Raw genomic sequence first — 20,653 nt, 5'->3', positions numbered from 1 at the left:
GTTATTTAGGGTATAACTGCAAACATTCAGTTGTTGTTTTACTTCTGATAAGTGCCTTTAGCCATTTTCATCAATTTGGGAAGGGATTTTTGGTGGAATTCCTGGAGGAAGGAGGTAGAGAGCTGTTAAAAGACATTTTGTTTTGTTAAATTTAACAAGTAAATAAATATGAAACAGACACTATTTTAAGTAATTTATAAATTTTAACTCATTTACTCATAACAACCCTATGAAAAAGGTGCTGGTGTCATCCCCATTTTACAGATTAGGAAGCTGAGGCACATGGATTAAGTAAATAAGTAAGTGGTAGAGCTGGGATTTGAACATTGGCAGTCTGCCTCCTAGTTAGCACACTATGTTGCCCCTCAAAAAATAACATAATTTAGCAGCAACTCAACACCAATTCCAATAGTGTCAGCCATGTGTAAAGCCCAATCTAAGTGCTATGGAATATATATAAACATAATAATATTGCCACTGTTACTACTAATAATAGCTACCATTTACCAATTGCTTATTAAGTTTCTATGGTAAGAACTTACATGTATTATCTCACTGGATCCTCAAACTGACCTTGCAAGGTTGCTATTATTGTATCTAATTGCAGAACTAAAACAGAATATACTTTACTTATGGTCATACAGCTAAAACATAGCAAACTTGAAATATAAGTCTATGCATTCTGGCTCCAAAATTCACGTCTTTAAATGAATAAAGCCATTTCTGCTCATAAGGCTTTTACCATCTATAGAGAAGACAGAGCTATTATTATCACACAGATGAAAATACGCTATATTGCCATCATATAAACATTTATAGTTAAATTTTTCTGCAATTACAAAGGTTGGTTTGTATAATAGCTGCTTGACTTAGATGCATTGTTTCAACATCAGTGTAGATAGAGTAAGAGGGCAGTTAATTTTAGTGGCTAGAAAGCCATATCTGAGCTAATAGTTGTTTATAACAACCACTTTCTCTGCATTTTGACTTTATTCACCTACGTGACAGCCATAGTACAGTGTGACATGATGTTTCTCCTCACCAGAGTGCATGCAGACATGTTAGACATCCATTCTAAATATTGCTGTGATCATATTTGTATGTACTCTCTGGTTCTTATGGATGACTTGATTATTTCTAGAGTGTGAATGCCAAATTCATAGTAACAATGGCAAAGCCCTACACGGGAATAGCGGAGACTTTGAAAAGTGTTTCCCATTGGGCCCCTTCACTAGGGCAGTGATTCTCAAAGTATGGGCTGTTTTTGGCGAAAACTCCTGGTAACGGAGGCTTGATGCAGAAATGGCAGTCCTTTCCTTGATTCTTATCAGCAAATAATACATAATTTCACAGACTTTCAGTTTCACTTGTGACTAGCTAATACTTTATAGCACCCTACTAAATCATTGTAAAAGGTTACAAATTGAATAATCATAAAATAATGCAGTAATAGATTGTACTATTATTGGTTTGGGTCTTCATGGTTTTCAGGATCAATGCTCTATTAAAATATCATCCAGAGTTTTCTTAAATTACATGTAGTTTTCAGTTTCTGGGTTTTTTCCATTATAAGTTATTTTTAGATTTCATCACTATTAATTTCAGTTTGTTTTAGGTTCCCTGCTTTACCTTTTAGCACATCGTGATTCATATTACCCATAATTTTCTAAAAATGATAGTATGAATCATCCATAACCAATAGTACTTATACAGTCATATTCTATTGCTATCACCTAGTTATGTTTCCATTGGAAAGGAAGGACAAAGAACCACAGGGTCTGTTGGCCTGTCTTAGGAGGCAATCAAAACTGTTGAGATCCACTGCCTTAGATATAGATAGGTGGTTTAAAAAAAAAGAGAATAAAAGAAATCTTGCCTTTGTCTATAAATACAAGCAGTTTATGGTATGCTAGTCCATGAAGAAATCTAAGAGGAAAATTCACTTGTGTTTCCTGACCCATTTATACTAATAGTTATTTTTGCTTCCATACTTTGAAGGCTTTTTTTTAACAAATAAACTATCAGCACCCCTCCCACCACCACCTATTTTCACATTCACCACCAACTGGTGTACTTATAATTGAACTGGCTACACTAGGCTGTTAAAAATAGAAATACTCATTGAGTGTTTAAAGATTTACAAATATAAACTTTCAGTTCCATACAAGGTGGAAAACACATTTCATTTTCTTTTTCCTACTAATCATAGTAACTACAAAATACCTGGACAAAATATATATCACCTATCAAAAGACCCTGAAAGGTAAACAAAGAAGGCAGTCAGGCTAGGGACCTTCAGACTTGAAGAACAACCTAGCAGTGAGTCTCCTGGGGTATTTGTTCTTGCCTAAGAAAGCTTCCAACCTTAAATCATTAATAGGCACAAACAGAATAAAGCCCTCCTCTCTTTAGCCAAATGACCAGGAAAAGGGCAGCCCAACAGGATAGAACCTTTTAACAATACCTGTCTGTTCTCAAGGGGAAAACCATTTTTAAAAAATCATGCTCCTCTTCTACCACAACAGCTATAAAAAGGATTCATTCACTAAGAAGACATAATAATCTTAAATGTACATTCGCCAAACAACCAAGATACAAAATACTAAAAGTAAAATCCCAAAGAACTAAAAGGAGAAATTGACAGATCTACAATTACAGTTGGAGACTTCAACACCCTTCTCTCGGTAATTAATAGAGCCACTAAACAAAAACTTAGCAAGAATATAGAAGTACTGAACTATCCACCAACGGTATTGGACTCCCAACAACAGCAGGATACACATTCTTTTCAAGGGCATGAGACATTCATCAGGATAAACCATATCTTGGGTTATAAGACAACCCTGACTATTAAAAGAACTAAAATCATGCAAAGTATATCCTCTAATCATAATGGAATTGAACTAGAAATCAATAACAAATGGCAAGTATGTCTCCAACCACTTGGATGTGAAAGGAACACCCTTCTAAATGCTCCGTAGGTAAAAAAAAAAAAAAAGGAAGTCTCAAGGAAAATTGAACTGACCGAAGATTAAAACACAACCTATGCTTAGAGGAAATTTTAAAGCGCTAAATACTTATATCAGAAAATGAGAAAGGTGTCAAATCTATAATCTAACCTCCCACTTGAAGAAATTAGAAAAAGAACAACAAAAAATCAGCAAGCAGAAAGAAGACAATAAAGAGCAGAAATCAATAAAATTTGAAAACAAAAACAAAAGAAAATCAAATCAAAAGCTGTGCATTTTTTGAAAAATCAAAAAAGAAATTGGTAAAGCTCTAGCAAGACTGACAGAGAAAAAAAGGAAGACTCAAATTACCAATATCAGAAATAAAAGAGGACTTATTGCTTCAAACCCCATAGATGTTAAAAGACTAATAAGGAAATACTACAAACAACTCTGCCCACATAAGTTTAATAGTTCAGATAAAATGGACCAATTCCTCAGAACTCACAAACTCCAAAACTCTCTCAAGATCAAGTAGATGACCTGAATATTCATATAACAATTAAAGGAATTTAATCATTAAAAGACTTCAAAAAAAAAGTGTAGAAATACTGAAAAACCTATTGCACCAGTACTTTTGTATTGATTGACAGCAGAAGTAATCCATTTGGCTTTTATCATTTTGTTCTGTGGTGCTCTTAAAGTGTGGGCAGTCTGAAAAAGATTTAATGCATAGGACTTGTGACTTAATGGAATTCCTAAGAGACTAATTAAACTCATAAATTTTATTAATTGTGAAAATGTTTCAATGATTGAAATTGTTACATAAATTTTTAAGTTTAATTAAGCATTATACAAACAATATAAAAAGATTCACTGATCTGCCTTCACTCTTGAGAGAGATTTCTGCTTACGCTGTATAAAACTTCAAGAAATTGTTGTTTCAAAAGATTGTTGATAAACTGAAGTCAGTCCTTTCGGTTTCATGTTTGAACAAATGGGGTCTCATTCTGCTAGTTCTTGGTTAGATAATGGCTGCCAGGAAGCAAAACACAAAATCTGGCTTAATTAGTGAGGCATCATACAAAAACAGGACACAGAAGAATTGAATTAGGAATTTATTAAATTGAAATTTATTAAATTTAAGTCATTACAAATCCCTCGTTGCCTTCAAGAAAATAAAATAAAACATAAATTCTGATGAGAGGCCCTTGGTTTGGTTGCTAAAGTCACTAATTATGAACTATTTGGGCACATACCTGCATTAGTCAGAGAAGTTAAAGAAGCCCCATTCTCTATCATATGGTAAACCTATGTCTCCCAGTTTTATAGCCTGAAAAACTTCCTCAAATTTTGTTGTAAATAGGCCTCTTTTGCTCCCATCATCACCGTACCCTTATTACTTCACCACCATAACTCATTTAATGAAACATCTCAAGTTTAATAAAACTCCAGTTTTACTCCTAAAACTCTTTAAAACCTCTTATTGAAGGACCATAACATATCAAATTATATTCTTCACTCATACTCCTAAAATATATGATCCCTTTGACAACACCCTGTAATGTCACAAAACTATAAGCCTAAAGATTTGCTGTATATACCCAAATTTCTTCCAAAGATTCCCCTCAGAAAACTACGTGTCTGGGTCTCTTAGCCCAGATCTTATGTAAGAATGAAGTTTAAGGCACAGTTATTGACTACTGTTACATTCTAGTTTAAGGCATAATTATGACTACTGTTACATTCTGATTTCTTGAAGATAACTTTTCCATGAACAGTGTTAAATTATTTGCAGCTTTCGTGGACTCTTCATTGGCTTTTGGCTCAAATAGCAACTGGCGGTGACCAAAGTGCATGAGCTCAACCTAGAGTCTCAAGTCTAAATGATATTGCTAAATCTGTTTCTTAACATTGATACAAGTATCAGGTTAAGCGAAGAACAGGATCTTAATAGTCTTGAACCCAAAACAATATGGAATATTGAGAAATAGATCAGTGTTTCAATCCCTATTCCTTATACACAAAAGATTTTAGATTAACTATATGTAAATTTTCCTGCCATAGGAAAAAGGAGAAAAAGTTATTTGCTCATATATTCTTTTATTTTCATAAACTTGAAGTGGCCTCAAGAGACAGTGCTTATTATATCTAACCACACTCAGGTGAAAGGGCTCAACATTAAAGAAGAAAATTGTCTTTTCTAAGATTCTTCTTTAAGATGGCCAAGAAAAAGTTGTAAAAACACGAGCTTTAAGGCAACTGTATAGGCCTAGACACATTTCTGAACCTCAGTTTCTCATTATTAAAAGGGGACAATAATACCTCACCTGGATATTTTAGAATTAAATCATATATATAACGTTTGTTCCACTGTGCTAGGCACACAGTAACTATTCTTAACACCATATAGAAAAGAAATTAATTTATTTACACGGACAGGAATTTACTTCCTGGGAGCAAATCAGGACGCCTTCCAGGATTCAAACATATGTCCTCTTTGGGAACTAGTGAGTATATTGGTTAGGGTTCAATGCATGAAACAGAAGCACTAAGTGACATGGAATAAAGGACTAGATTTTATTCCACTGAGGTCCTAGTGAAGATGCCTCAGAGAGCCAGTGATCATGAAGAAAATCTGGATGTGACGCCGGGGAGAGCAAGATAAACTAGAACCCATGAACACAAACTGGAACCCTTCCTCCAACTTCTACAACGAAACTGGAGCCCACCTCCATGGAGAGTCACGAGTTCCTGATTCAAGACTTAAAAGAGTTGAAGGAGTTACAGGCCCTGCTGCTGACCCATACCAACACAGGTGAGCTAGCAGAAAAGTGACAGTGTATGTGAGCTGCAGCAGTGACTTACACGCTGCACTGACTTTCCGAGCATAAGGACTGCTGCTTCACTTGTATTCTCCAAAATTCACACACAGTCATGTTGTGGCCAACCTTAACCAGGATCGTTGGGGAAGGGCATTCTGAGCTACATAGTTCCAGCTTTGCTAAGTTGACACAGTAGGAAACTACACACTGAGGTTTCCTTTTGTGTCGGCACTACAAGCACCTACCAGTTAAACCTGCTTTGAAAATTCTCTGATGATGGTCTATATGAGGATCAGTAGGAAAGTGAAAACTACTAAATTATAAATCTGGAGTGGACTGAAGGTATAGCCCACCTCTATGAAGGTATCATCCTTACAGCCTACTTATTTAATTTCCCAAAGCATATGTTAGAAAATATAACTTCAAATAGTCTTTTCTCCATCTTCAATCAAAATATTGACTAATATAAGTAACGATTAGGATAAAATGTCTAATTTACCTAAGGGGTTCCTGCTTCATAAAACACATTTGATAATTCTTTAAAAAATGTCTTTGCATACTCTGTTGAAGAATACCAGAAGGCTATATACCTACACCATGTTATTTTAACTAATTGTTAATCTAGTTGCGTTTTAGCATCATATCCTCAATTTTTATCAGATGGCTGCTACTTGAAACAGCCATATGAAATCTTTGCTATAAAAAATTTCTTTGCTATAAAAACTATTTTTGAAGATATTGTATTTTCTACTTCTTTGTGCCCCACATATATATATATCCTTATAATTGAGTAAAAGCTTTAGTGCCTTGCAATGACAATGTATCTAAAGTATCTGGTACAGTGTCTGGTACTATGATAGTGCACAAATATTCTTAGCATCCTTCCTTCAACCATACTAGCAAAATGTCCTCACCAGTGGGCTGGGAAGAAGCCAAACCTAATCTAGGTGCATTTGAGGCAACCAGTTCTGGAGAAGTGGCAGCAAACTCAGGCCCTGCAGAAACCTTATTTTTCATATCTCAGCTTACATAAATGGCTTTCTTTCTCTTACTCAGTTTTCTCATTTACAAGATGAGCAAAGCACTACAGAAAAGTCTATGGAAAATGCCATCTAAATTGACAGCATAATGATGATATTATTTCTGCTGCAAACAGAATTTAAAAAAATCTTCCCATCAAATTCTTTTCTCCTTCTGTTAGATAAAACCAATTTTGCTTTTTTAGTCTTAAAATTGTGTCCTCCTAGATGGTTCAGTATGGAAGAGAAGGAAGAGTATGATTTATCTCTCTCAATTACATTTTTTATAAAATGAATTACATATAGTGACTTTTAAAACTTTCTAAACTTTTATTTTTTACCCAGTATTCTCTTTGAGAGATTTTCTGTTAAAAAAAAATCTCCAGATCAAGAACAGTGCAGCAAAACTAGAAGATGTAGAAACATTTGAAGTGGTTGTCTTGGAGAGAAAACCACTTGTCTATTCTATAATAGCAAAAATCTCAGAATAAGAGCTTGATATATACATACTCTTAGCCATAAAGGTATTTAGATAAAAGCTAGTACTCTTGGAACAAAGTACACTGACATAGCAAGAATTCTATGATGAGAAAATATGTACAATATATCAGAGCAACAAACCTAAAAATAAAGGTAACAAAAAAAAAGCTGTTTATTTTCAAATTCCTTTAAATAAAGCTATTAAGTTAATAGACAGAAAAACAATTTTACTAACTATGATCCAGTCATATCATTGCCAAGAAAATTATCATGTTATATACAGTGACTTCATTTGAGACTCTCAGGTTTTGTGTCTTTGTTAGATTCTTCTTATATCATTTACTTCTCTTTTCTTTTACATATAATTTATTTCCTTGTCATCAGGTAGCCTTCAGTAGGCGAATCTGGTTCTCTCAATTTTTTCTGGTCATAAATGTTTCTTTGTTACAAAAGATGAGCAAACCTACCCTGATTTCTCTGACACCCAGATGTGAGCAGTTTGTTAAACAGAAGTGTCAGGAGCAGGAACTGCTCTAGTTCTGCTTTTTACATATTCAGACTTTCTGCCTCTGTCTCATGTGCAAAATCTATGTCGATTGTACATGTGTTAATCAAGCACCCCAAAATAGCTATATCTAATATGGCTGTATCTAATATGGTAATATGATTTCCATACATGGTGGATTTTAAATATAAACTAAATGCCTTTCAATAAATAATTTAGCAGTAAGTGTTAAGACTGACACTGATTATGGGTATGCATAATTCCTGAAACATCGTAATTGGATGCACATTGGTGACTAGCCATTTTACCTTCATTTTTAAGTCAGGATCATGTACAGTTAGTGCTCCATGAGATATTCTAAGAGCATCTGGTCCAAATCCCTGATCTTACCAGTGAGGAAGTTGAGGTCAAGAGTAGTTCAATTGACTTGACCACAGCCATAGAGCTAGAAGATGGAAAGGAATATAGAGAACTAGAAGTCAGGTCTCTGGATTCCTATCACAGTGTTGCTCCACTGGTTCTGTGCATTCCATTCTTGCTGAAACAAGCATTTGGAGTGTATCACTCTAGCTGGTGTGTTGAGAATAGACTAGAGGGGTAAGTGTAGAAGCAGGAAGACAAGATAGGGTGTGGTCAGTTCAAGTGAGAAATGATACTGGCTTAGCCCTGGTTGCTAAAGTGGAAGTGGTGAGAAAGGGTTGGAGTCTGGATATGTTTGAAAGGGAGCGTGGACAGGATGCACTGACAGACTGCATATGAGATGCCATAACTCATAGCCTCAGTGTCCTGCACAGGTACGTGCTCAGTAACTTTTTGATTCATGCTTTCAACAGATTATTAAATGTCGGGTCCTGTGCTAGGAGCTGAGTATAAAGTGGTGAGCAAAGCAGATGGTTTCTGCCTTTGTAGAAACTAATGCAGTAGTTAAAAACCACATCTTTAGAACGTGAACCAAATAATTTTAAGGCATTGCATAATAATCAGCAGTGTATCAGGTGAAAAATTGTATAACATGATGAATCAGCTCTAAGAGATCTCTCCTGTGTAAGGAATTAGTGGAGAGTCAGGCTTGCCTTATTTGGATCACTGATTTCCTCATCAGTATTAACATAGGGTTTTTTAATTACACTGAGTTCAATTAACACTGTTAATAGGTTTAGAATAAAATGTGATTGCAGTCCCATCCTTGTCTGCCTTGGCTGAGCCTTATTATCTTTCTGTACCTTAGTTTCTATCTCATTTGCAAAATTAAAATGTTAACATGAGCCTTCTCATGAAGATATGATTAATAGTTGCCAAAAAGCCTGAAAATCTTTTTTAACCCACAATCAATATAACTTTCTAATTAAAATAAAATTGAAAACTGCATGAAAATTGAAGGTTCATAAGATGTTATTGGTTTGAATTATCTCCATTAACATAAACCTGTTATTATTATCTTTCTGTTTTATAAAATCCTTTCTTTCCACATAGCAATGTGTTATATCACATGTCATGGGAGATTTTCATAAAAGGCTGTCTTTGTGTTAGAAGCAGTTTTTCTTTTCTCTGACATCATTACTGTGACTATAGAATACTTCCTTGGGAGGCGGTATTGCACAGAGTGCTTAGAAGAACAGGTTTGGGGCTTGAAAGACCTAGGTTTGAATTTTGATTCTGCCACTACTTGTGTGGTCCTGAGCAAGTTTATGCATTCTATGTCTCAGTTTTCTCTTCTTTAAAATGGGATTAGTGATAACCACTTTAAAGATTTATTGTAAGGATTGGTAATTGATATAAAGTACCTGATGCTGTGCCTGACACATAAGCCCTCAGTAAATGTTAACTATTACAATCCAAGAATAATAGTTCCTGATTCCCAAGGATGGTGATTCATGTTACCCTGCTCAACACTGATCACTCCTGTTCTTCCTACTTTACCACCCATAGGAAAAGGGGAATCACTTTATGGGATCCTGTTTAAGATTCAGTCACCTCCTTCCTTTAGCATCTGATAAGCATGATATTTTCTTTTCTTTTCTATTATTATTAGTTTCAAGTACACAGTACATTGGTTAGACATTTATATAGTTTATGAAACGATCCCCGTGATTGCTCTTTCTCTCCTCTGGCTCTCCACCTAGCCATTCCATGACTGCTGACTGCATTCCCTATGCTGTGCTCCCCATCCCTGTGACTATCTATCAACTACTAATTTGTACTTCTTTAACTCTTCATCCTTTTCTCCCAGTAACCTCACCCCACTCCCCTCTGACCATCACCCAATTGTCCTCTGTATTTGTGAGTCTTTTTGATTAGTGTGTTCTTTTTGTTCTTTAGATTCATATAATAACATATAAGTGAAACCATATGTTATTTATCTTTCCTTGACTTATTTCACTCAACATAATAACCTCCAGGTCCATCCATGTCTTTGCAAGTCGTAGGATTTCATTTTTTTTAATGGCTGAGTAATATTCCATTGTATATATGAACCATAACTTCTTTATCCAATCGTCTGTTGATGGGCATTTCGGTTGCTTCCATATCTTGACTATTGTAAATAGTGCTTGATGGGCGTTTAGATTGCTTCCATATCTTGGCTATTGTAAATCGTGCTGCCATGAACATTGGGGTGCATAGACCTTTACAAATTATTTTGTTTTGTTTTGTTTTGGTTTGGATAAATACCCAGAAGTACAATTGCTAGGTCAAAAGGCAGATCCCTTTTTAATTTTTTGAGGAACCTCATTACTCTTTTCCATAGTGGCTGCACCAATTTGTAGTCCCACCAACAGTGCACAAGGGTTCCCTTTTCTCCACATCCTTGTCAACACTTCTTGTTCTTTGATTTATTGATGATAGCCATTCTGACAGGTGTCAGGTGATATCTCATTGTGGTTTTAATTTGCATTTCTCTGATGAGTAGTGACATTGAGCATCTTTTCATATGTCTCTTGGCCATCTGTATTTCCTCTTTGGAGAAATCTCTATTCAGGTTTTCTGCCCGTTTTTTAATTGGATTGCTTGTTTTATTGTTGTTGAGTTGTATGAGTTCTTTATATATTTTGGATACTAACCCCTTTCAGATGTATCATAGCAAATAAATGCATGATATTCTTTTTATGAAACACTGAGTCTGCTCAATCTAATGTGTTTGACTGACTTTCTCTAAATTCCCCCCAATTACTGCCTTTTTGTTCTTATTTGACTGTGAATTTATTAGCATCCTTATTGTTTTTCAAAGCATGCTTATTTTTGAGTGTGCATGGAGCCATTTTCACTCAGTAGAAAGTCAAGTTAACTTTTTTGACAGAATCCAGAGCAACCTCATTCCACTGTACTGTGAGACCTGGTGCGAATGCAGTGCCTCATCCTCACCCTACTCAACTCAGAGTTTCTCATGCAACAGAATGGGCAAGGCCACCACCAGTAGCAAAGTTGTTCAATGCTGTTATTTCTTGTAAACGGAAGATTTCTTGATTTAATTTTAGCATCTTACCCCACTTGTTCATATTTAGACTTTTTTCTGCTGACATACAGTAATTACAAAGTAAGAGAAAATACTTTGTGAAATATTTAAATCTCAAAGGCTTTTCGTTTACTTGTTTATTTAAAAATTAAATATGTAGAAGTAGTTATCATTTATCCCGTGTTTCGAATCACTGAGCACCTTCTTTTCTTATGTGTAAGAAATAATCTATTGGTTTGACTAGTCACTGAAGAAATCTTTGAACTTGGCAGAAAATTACAGTAAGAAGAAGTTGCTATATTGCAATAAGAGAGCATTTTGATTGCAAATTTTTCCGTAAGCATGGCAATTTGCAACTTGAGAAGAATTTAATAGTAGCTGAGCTTTCAAAATGTAACGCAGAAAACTGTCATTTTCTTCCACAATTAAAATAAAGTGCTTCTGAAAGTTTCAAGATAAGAATGACCCAAATTACCCTCCCCCACACTTCCTCATTCAGAAGAGGGGGGAATGGAGTTTGAACAGAACATCTGTGGACAAAATGAAAGACAAATGGTCTTTTCAGGCAAATGTCTTAAAAGAGATCTTTTATAGCCAAACAGAATCCTATTGCATGCATCGCCATGGTTAAGAAGAGGATCAACAATACTTTCATAATGGTCTTTTATTTAGGCACATTCTATTTTTATGGATAGAATTATGATTTCAACACATCCATTCATATTTCATCATATAATTATTTGCATAAATATCTTTTGACATAGATTTAATGTACTTTTGCCAGCCACGTCTTGAATTCAAATTTAAACTAAGTGCACTAAGCCAGTCCCAGTGCAAGTCATGCTAAAGGAGATTGGATAAAAAGGAATTTTTTATTAACCAAAGGAAATGGCCTACTAGAGAACAGAACATTCAGTAATATGCTGTACATGGATTACTGGAGAAAAGACACCTGGCTTGTTTGTTTTCCATTGAAAGACTTCTTTAGGTTAAAACGATCAGCTAATTAAGAATACATCCTGTGCTCCTTACTGATGGTTTGCTTAACTTTCATTCGCTCAACTAGTATTTATTGAGCACCTCCTCTGTGCCAGACTCTGTTCTAAGCAAAGGATAAAACACTGCATAAAGTAGACAAAATTCCTCTTCTTTCATGCAGTTATATTTGGAGGGAAAGCCAGATAATAAACAAGAAATGTAAGTACTTTTCAAAAATGCTAAGTGCTAAGGAGAAAAATAAAGCAGGGAAAGCAAATAGGAAGTATTGAGGTCAATGAGGATAACAGTTTTAGATAGGGAAGCCCGGGAAGAAGTAACTAAAAAGGAAGCATTTAAGTAATGACCTGAAGGAGGTAAAGGAGTAAGCCCCAGCAATATCTAGGCAAAGGACATTTCAGACAGGGAACAAGGGTAAAGCCCCTAAGATGGTACTATACTTGGCATGATCTAGGAATAGCAAGTATAGCTGGAGCAAAGTAAAGGTAGGGACAGGAGGCAAAGGTAACAGGAGCCAGGTCATACAGGGCCTTCAAAGTCATTGGAAGGATTTGGGCATTTATTCAGAGTGAGATGAGAAGCCATTGGAGAGTTTGTGTAGAGAAATGACCTGGTTCAAATTATATTTTACCAGGATCACTCTGGCTATTGTGTTAAAAATAGAGGGGGTAAGAACAGAGGCAGTGAGGAGATATTTCAGTAATACAGGTGAGGGATGATGGTGGCTTAGGCCAGAGTGCCAGTAGTAGATGTAGTTTTTAAAAAGTCCTTTTATAAACATAAATCGAAGACAGAGCTGATACACCTTGCTGGTGGATTGGCTATGTGATGTCAGAAAGGAAAGAGTTAAGGTTGACTCCAGGATTCTGGGTATGAGGCACTGTGGGGGGGGAATGGAATTGGCATTTTCTAAGGTATAGAAGACTAGGAGAGGAGCAGGTTTGGTTGACAGGTGATAGATATGAGCTCAGTTTTGTACACATTAAATCTGTTGAGTTAGGCAGCCTACAGCTCAGCCAAGAAGTCCTGGCTAATGATCTGGATTCATAAGTTGCTAAAGATCAGTTTGCAGACATTCCTAGAAAGTTCAAAGAACTTTCACCTGGATGATCACTACAATAAACATAAAGTGCTATGAAGGCATTAGATTTTATTGAATAATTATTTAGGACATAAGGTAAAAATACATTTTTAAAGGAATTTACCTTTTAAATGCTTATAAAAGGAGTCTATTTTTGTTGGTTAATGAACATTATGAGCTTATGCTTTAAATTCTCACACACACACACACACACACATTCCCCCTACCCCAAACACATAAAAAGATATGGTCGTGGTCAAAAATGAGATCTAGTCTCCAAAGACCAGAAGAAAGAACAAAATTGTCCAGTGGTAAATGGAAACCAAAGCCACATACCTGGTAGACTCTGAGTCCAGAAAGAGGTAGAGATGGCTGGGAGTCTACTCTAACGGTTATCAGAGAACAAATGGACTACAGCTATGTTAGAAAACTGAAGATTGACTCACTGGGTGAAATCAACGAGGAAGACAAACAGAGCCTCCTCACACATCAGTAAGGAGGTTAAATAAAGATACTACTGACCAGAGCTATGACTTGTATAAAGTTGATTTTTTTCCTTTACTAAATGCAGATTATGGGAAATCCACAAAAGCTCTTAAAATAAATTTGAAATAACAGGATAATTAAGAAGAGTGGATACTCAAAAGAGCCAAGACCAACTAGACATCTTGGATATGTAAAACATAGTAAATGAAATAAACACTCTATAGATAGGATAAACTTTAGACTGGATATAATCAGAGAGAGAATTAGGAGATTGGAAGATGGCAGAATGAATGTTACCTTAAAAGCACTGCAGAAACATGAAAAGATAAAAATGAAAGATATTTGGATGTTTAGGAGACATGGATGATAAATTGAGAGGTGCCAACATATGTCTAGAGAAAAAAGGACTAATAAAGAAGACCATTTGAAGAGAGACTACCTGAGAATTTTCAGAATTAAAGAAATGATGCCTTCAAGTATAACACAATGAATACTAAATAAAATTAATTAAAATAATTTATAACCTAGACCTAGACACATCATAGTGCAATTTCAGGATATCAGGGATAAAGAGAAAAATATTTAAAAGTTGCAGAGACTAAAGAACTTATAACAAATAACAGAGTAGCTACAGATATCTTAAGAGCAACAATAGATGCCAAATGAAAACAAAATAATATATTCAAATTGCTGAGGGAAAGTTATTCTCAACTCAGAATTCTGTACCCAGGTAAACTATTATTCAAGAGTGAAGGATTTTCATATTTTCAAACATAAAAATATAGAAGAGTTTGCTACTCACAGATTGCTATCTAAGAACTTTTAAAGGGTATACTTACTTGAGCATGAACCTGGAAGATGATCTGAAGCTAATAAGAGAAATATAGAAATAAAATATGTTATAAATTTTCACTCTCATGAAAAAAACATTCATTACCATGAAAGCAAAGATTCTAAGCCTTTTTTTAGTCATAGCATTTTATATGATCTGCTGTGTTATCTATTCTAGTCGTGTGTCTGTTCTTGACGTCTTGCTCTTATTAAATTTTTTATGATATCATTAGAAATTGAAAAAAATGATGCCAATTAAATATCTATCACTCAGAATGAATCATTCCATCAGTTCAACTAGTAAATACTACACAGGATTATAAATTTGCACCTCGAAGTGCTTAATTATACTGTTGCTGGTGACCTGAGGAAACCTTCATTGTCAGGAGCTTATTTATGCATATGAATCACAAACAATTTCTAATATAAGTTTTTAAGGAAGCTTTTAAATAATGATGCTGTTTCAGGGGTCCTCAAGATCATCCACATGTTTGGTCATTTGCTAGAAGAACTCATAAGACTCAACACATAGTTCTACCCACAACTAAGATTCATTACAGTGACACAGGAAGGATATACAGCCAGATCGGTATGGAAAAAAGACACCCAAAGCATTTGGAGAAATTGATGTGCAGGCTTCCTCTTCCTATGCTCTCTCCCTCTCATGACAGATCTCCCCCCAGCAGCAAAAATGCAGTCATATGCATGTAGTGTCTCTGCTCAGGGAAGCCCATAAAAGACTCAGCACCCAAGGATTTTATTAGATTGATCAAATAGGAACCCTCTGCTTAGCAACTATAAAAATCCCAGGACCTCCAAAAGGAAAGTAGTTGTTTAGTCCCCAGGTGGGCAAAACAATCGTATCTCTTACGGAAGCTTCATATCAGTATAGGGAACTGTTTACCAGCCAAGTTCTCAAGTGCTAGCCCAGGGCCTACCTTGCAAGCTGGCCCTTCTAAGATAGCTGCCTCAGGCCTGCTATAGTAACTTCTGCTCAGAGACCTATTTCCTTAACTGTAGTTTTCTTTGTTTTTCCTGTTACTTTCAAACACATATACTTCAATTATATGATTTTAATTGATATAATTCAATTTTAACTTTTTCATTTTTGAAAATGTCCCTTGGAAAAATAATGAAGTCTCTCTTAAGAGAATTGCATTGTAATATTTATAATATTTACAAAAACATCTCAGGCTTTGCTTTTTTGAATGATAAATAAATCTGTATTTTATGCTTAAGAGTTCTTAGGTTTCAACAATATATACACTGATTATACTCTGTAATCACAATGGGTTTGAGAATATATTTATAGGGAAAGGAAAGATAATCTTGTGAAAAAGAAAACCTGGAGAGCATAAAATATATTTTCGCGTAGAGTTAAAGATAAACCTCCAGATTCTAAGGAATAGCATGCAAAATGCATAGGAGGCACATTATATAACTCAATTCTTTCAAGCTGTCTGTTATCAATATAGCTTCCTAAAAACAAACCACCCCCATCTTTGTCATTTGTAAAAATAACGAGCTGTAAAATTATAATGATTACTTGTGGAAACACAAAAGGAAAAAAGAAACCCAATCAGTAATTTTACAGCCAAACAATTTAGGGAAAATAACTATATATAAATTAACTATACTTAAGCATAGTAGCCTGAGTTGTTATTTGAGTTATTATTCTGAAGCAAAGTGCACTCAAGAAAATCAGCACAACATAATGGGTTTTATCTTTTATGCTTTCTCTCCAAAACTGATTGTGAATTTCGGTAGCCATGGATCCTGCAAAGTTTTATACACACACACACACACACACACATGCATGCATGTACACACGTACACACACATATACATGCATACATACATGCATGCATATATATATACATACATACATACATATTTATATTGCTTTGACACTTGAGTGATTATTTCTGGGTTACACTGTATCACAGTAAATTATCTGATCCTTTTCTTTAGGACTGGTATCCATCCAGAATATTATATTCATGAAAATTGTGTTAACCATATACAAAACAAGAAAACTATTATATACGTAGAATATTATTATTCTATTGTTTTATGAGCAAAGATACTAAATAAGAAAGTATGTCACAGAATATAAATGTATTGTATAAAACCAAGACCAGTTGCCCCTAATAGACATAACCTGTGTAAAGAAAAAGAAGAATCTGATACCTAAAATTCATTTTGAAGGATTATCTATGATTTACAATTACACATGCTATTTCTGTAGCCTGTTAGCTAACTAATCATGAACATAATTAAACTTACTACACCAGTGAACAATGTAGCTTAGTAGACTGTCTGACTGGAACTGATGATTTACAGTCATTAATTTAAAGCTAGACCAGTCAATAGAGTTGTGGGTTTTTCTATTAAGACATTAAGCTGTTCCAGTACTTAGCATAGAGTAGACAGGCAGGTTTAACTGGGATGGTTGTTTAGCCAGGCAAGTATGATGCAGGAAGCATTATTCAAGGGAATGGTTATAATGATGTCCTATGGAAACCAAGTGGAAGAAAAGAAATAAAGGCACAGAGGGTGATAAGGTCAATGAATTGGATACCTCAATGAAGATTTTCTAAAAATTGATGAGATAGGAGTATTAGACTATGTAAAATGTAGATAATAGAGGCAGTGAGGTTGGAGTATGCTTAATATGATATATGGTCATGGTGATGAGTGGCTGAAGGATGGCGAAATAAAGATCATTAAAGTTGAGGGACTGAGGAGACAAAGTGTTGACATCCCCTATATGAAGATTAGTCACCAATAATAGTGACAGAAGTCAGTGTGAGAAGAAAATATTCATCCAAGGACCAAAATACTTAGCAACTGAGGAGAAGCGCCTATGAGATCAGTAGGTGGTGGTGGTTTATGTAATAGAATGAAGTTCAAAGGAACAAGTGATAGTCATATTTGCCTGCCTACTTAATAAGATTTTTGTGAGAATCAAATGAGATATTGCCTGAGAAAGTACAATAAACCCCTTTAAAAGGTACGAAGTAGTATCATGCATATGTAAGAGCCCTTAGCTTCACCACTGCTTTGTGCCCTGACTTCTCTGCCTACAAAATAAGAACAAAGATAGTATCTTCTCTTGCTTCACAGGAAATTAGAAAGTTGAGTGACATGATATATATGAATTTGTTTTGAGACCGTAGGGAAAAAAGTGGTTTCTCTGACCTGGGTTCAGAGTCATCGCTCAGCTCTTGCAAGCTCTGTGCACCATGATGGCGCTCCTGATGGCACCCTATCAGATAACACTCTTCCTTATCTTTGATTTCAGACATTTCAGCAGTCTTCTCTGCAGCACAAATCAAAGAAGAAAAGTAAAGGTAAGAATAGGAAATGAAACGAAGCATCTACTTGCTTAGTTTGCACTGTGATAATGACCAGCACACTTCCCCCCCGCCCTCTCTTGCCTGAGCCCGGTGTGGTTTGGAAGAGCACAATCCCTTAACACAGATGCTGCCAAGACCAGCTTCTCTTTCGGGTCAATTGTGACACAAGCTGCCTTTTACAACAGATGGTCTCAACAGGTTTTGAGACTGAGATTACACACTTTTGATTAAATTGTATGTCACCTATGTCGGGGGAAAAGGTATTATAAAAATCCGTATTTTTCTATTCTGATACAATGTGAAAATAAAAAAATTTTAAGGTTAAGTACCCAGACTTATCTTTGTGATCTATAGATTAATCTTCTACCTTCACACCTGTATAAAATTTAAAGAGCATTTTTTACCCACTATTACCTATAGGTCCTATAGCTGGCAAGAGCAAAAGACGAATTTCTTGCAAAGATCTTGGCCGTGGTGACTGTGAGGGCTGGCTTTGGAAAAAGAAAGACGCGAAGAGTTATTTTTCACAGAAATGGAAGAAATATTGGTTTGTCCTTAAAGATGCATCCCTATATTGGTATATTAATGAGGAGGTAAGACAAGGCACATTTTGTTTGCCATCTATTCTGCATCTTTAACCAAAAGAATCACTGTTTTGAGACACGTTTTAAAATCATAATCACCTTATGGCTAATTCAGGAGACTTCTGCTAGATATTTTTTAGTATGCCTTCTTAAAATGATTGCATTTTGGGGTTATGGAAAGATAGTTGTCTCTTTTATTCTAATGTAGCAACATATCTGAAACAGATAAAGTATAATAAAATCCTGTATATCTAATTAAAAATCCAAGCTAATTCAAGCAATAGCTTAACTAAAAAGATTATATTTGGAAATTTGACATAAATTGTTAAATATCTTGCTTTCGTTCAAGGTTTTAAATCCTTTTCTGGTTTTTTTCGGGGGGGACAGAGAAGGAAGTCCTTTAGTAATTTAAGTAAATTTATATCACTTGAATTTATTTTCTTAAAGAAAAAAATGAACTAGTAGACTAGTTTTGAAAATCTGCAAGTATTCATTTCATTTGGCTCAATTGGGTGTATATAATACATTTAAATTGTTCTTGTGATTTCTTGTTTAATTTGCAGTAAACAGATTTTTATCCAAAGTAATTATATCACAACCTATCACATATCACAGCAGATACACAAGTGTATACCTTATTCATTGGTATTGCCTTTACACTACATTTGCTTTGATTCCTTTGCCGTAGCTATCTATCAGTTCACCTTAAGTTTTTGTTAGCAATAATTTCTGTTTTAACTTTTTTTTCTCAAAAACAAGACATGGTTTAGCACCAGGAATATAGTCAATCATATTGTAATAAATATGCATGATGCCAGGTGGGTACTAGATTAAGCAGAGGGAATCTCTTCACAAGTTATATAAATGTCTAACTGCTATGCTGTACATCTGAAATTAATATTATATTAAATGTCAACCATAATTGAAAAAAATTTTAATTAAAAACATGTACATGGTTTAATGCAATATGCTGGCTAAATAGTCATATGAATACTATTATGACATTATTTAATTTGTATTTGAAGATTAATTTTTTAAAATAACGTTATGCCTTTGATTATAACATATAGTATAGATAATTTTTTGTTTTCTAGACAGGCTGTTATGTTATTTTATATTATGTTAGGTTATGGTTAAGATAGACCTAACACTGCCTGAGTTACTGTGCCTCAGTTTCCTTATCTGCAAAAAGGGAGTAATAATAATGCCTAGCTCACTGGGCTCTCATATGAATGAAATGAATCAATGCATGTAAAGCTCACTTAAAACAATGCCTAGTATATACTAGTATTCAGTAAACATATGCTATTAGTAATGTTTTTCAAATTGATGTCTTGTTTTATTTGTGAAATCTCAAATTACTGTTTCACTATTATAAGTGTCTATATTACCTGTGTAGAAGGATTTGATTATTTTCTATACTATTGATATTTTTTTCTGACCATCACACAATTACCTAAAAATATTCTATTTCACTAAGTCACTAAGTGTATCTTATTTTAGATATAGTGAGCAAACATAGTTTTCCTACACTTTCACTTAGCATACATACACACACACACATACACACACACACACACACACACACACATATACACACCAATCCAGTATTATCAAAATATAGTGTTCTCTGTCTCTTTTTATTTTAAGGTCACTTGTAGATTTGCCTGTTGTATGCTAAATTATAGTCTATCTTTCAAAGTTTAGGTAATAAAAAAAACTAGCCTCTTTTTATTGAACAGTAGCTAAGTTTCAGTGAGTTATTGTTACTGTGTTAGCCTTGTGAGAAGTGAGTAAATAATTCCATAGTATATATTGCAAGAAATACCCTAGTGTGATTTTTTTAGGAGAAATGTAAAAGTCCCTTATCACATCATAGTGAGAAGATAATAACTACCCCCAAAATATTTAAAATTGTTTAAAATTTAAAAATTTTTAATTGATGGCATCAGGGTAACATAACAGAAATCAAAGCTGTGAAATTTGAGACTATTGTATTTACTGTAAGATTGGAAGAAAAAAATATTCAAATATTGAAAAATATTGAAAATTATAATACTGCTTTTTTATAACATTTTAGTCACTATA

At 34.6% G+C, this 20,653-nt stretch overlaps 1 protein-coding gene across 6 annotated transcripts in view; it reads left to right on the top strand.

Moving 5' to 3' along the window:
* The window catches only part of CNKSR2 (connector enhancer of kinase suppressor of Ras 2), a 265,996-nt gene that overhangs the window by 187,973 nt on the left and 57,370 nt on the right, over nt 1-20,653 (top strand). For all 6 annotated transcript variants that reach the window (XM_006911616.2, XM_006911617.2, XM_025046618.1 and 3 more), the window contains 2 exons: nt 17,927-17,975; nt 18,402-18,574. In XM_006911616.2, the coding sequence (XP_006911678.1) occupies nt 17,927-17,975; nt 18,402-18,574 (222 nt within the window). The remainder of the gene's footprint in view (nt 1-17,926; nt 17,976-18,401; nt 18,575-20,653) is intronic.

The sequence above is a fragment of the Pteropus alecto genome, unplaced genomic scaffold (assembly GCF_000325575.1).
Source record: "Pteropus alecto unplaced genomic scaffold, ASM32557v1 scaffold23, whole genome shotgun sequence".
NCBI lineage: Eukaryota > Metazoa > Chordata > Mammalia > Chiroptera > Pteropodidae > Pteropus > Pteropus alecto.
This window is presented reverse-complemented; position numbering and strand designations above follow the sequence as displayed.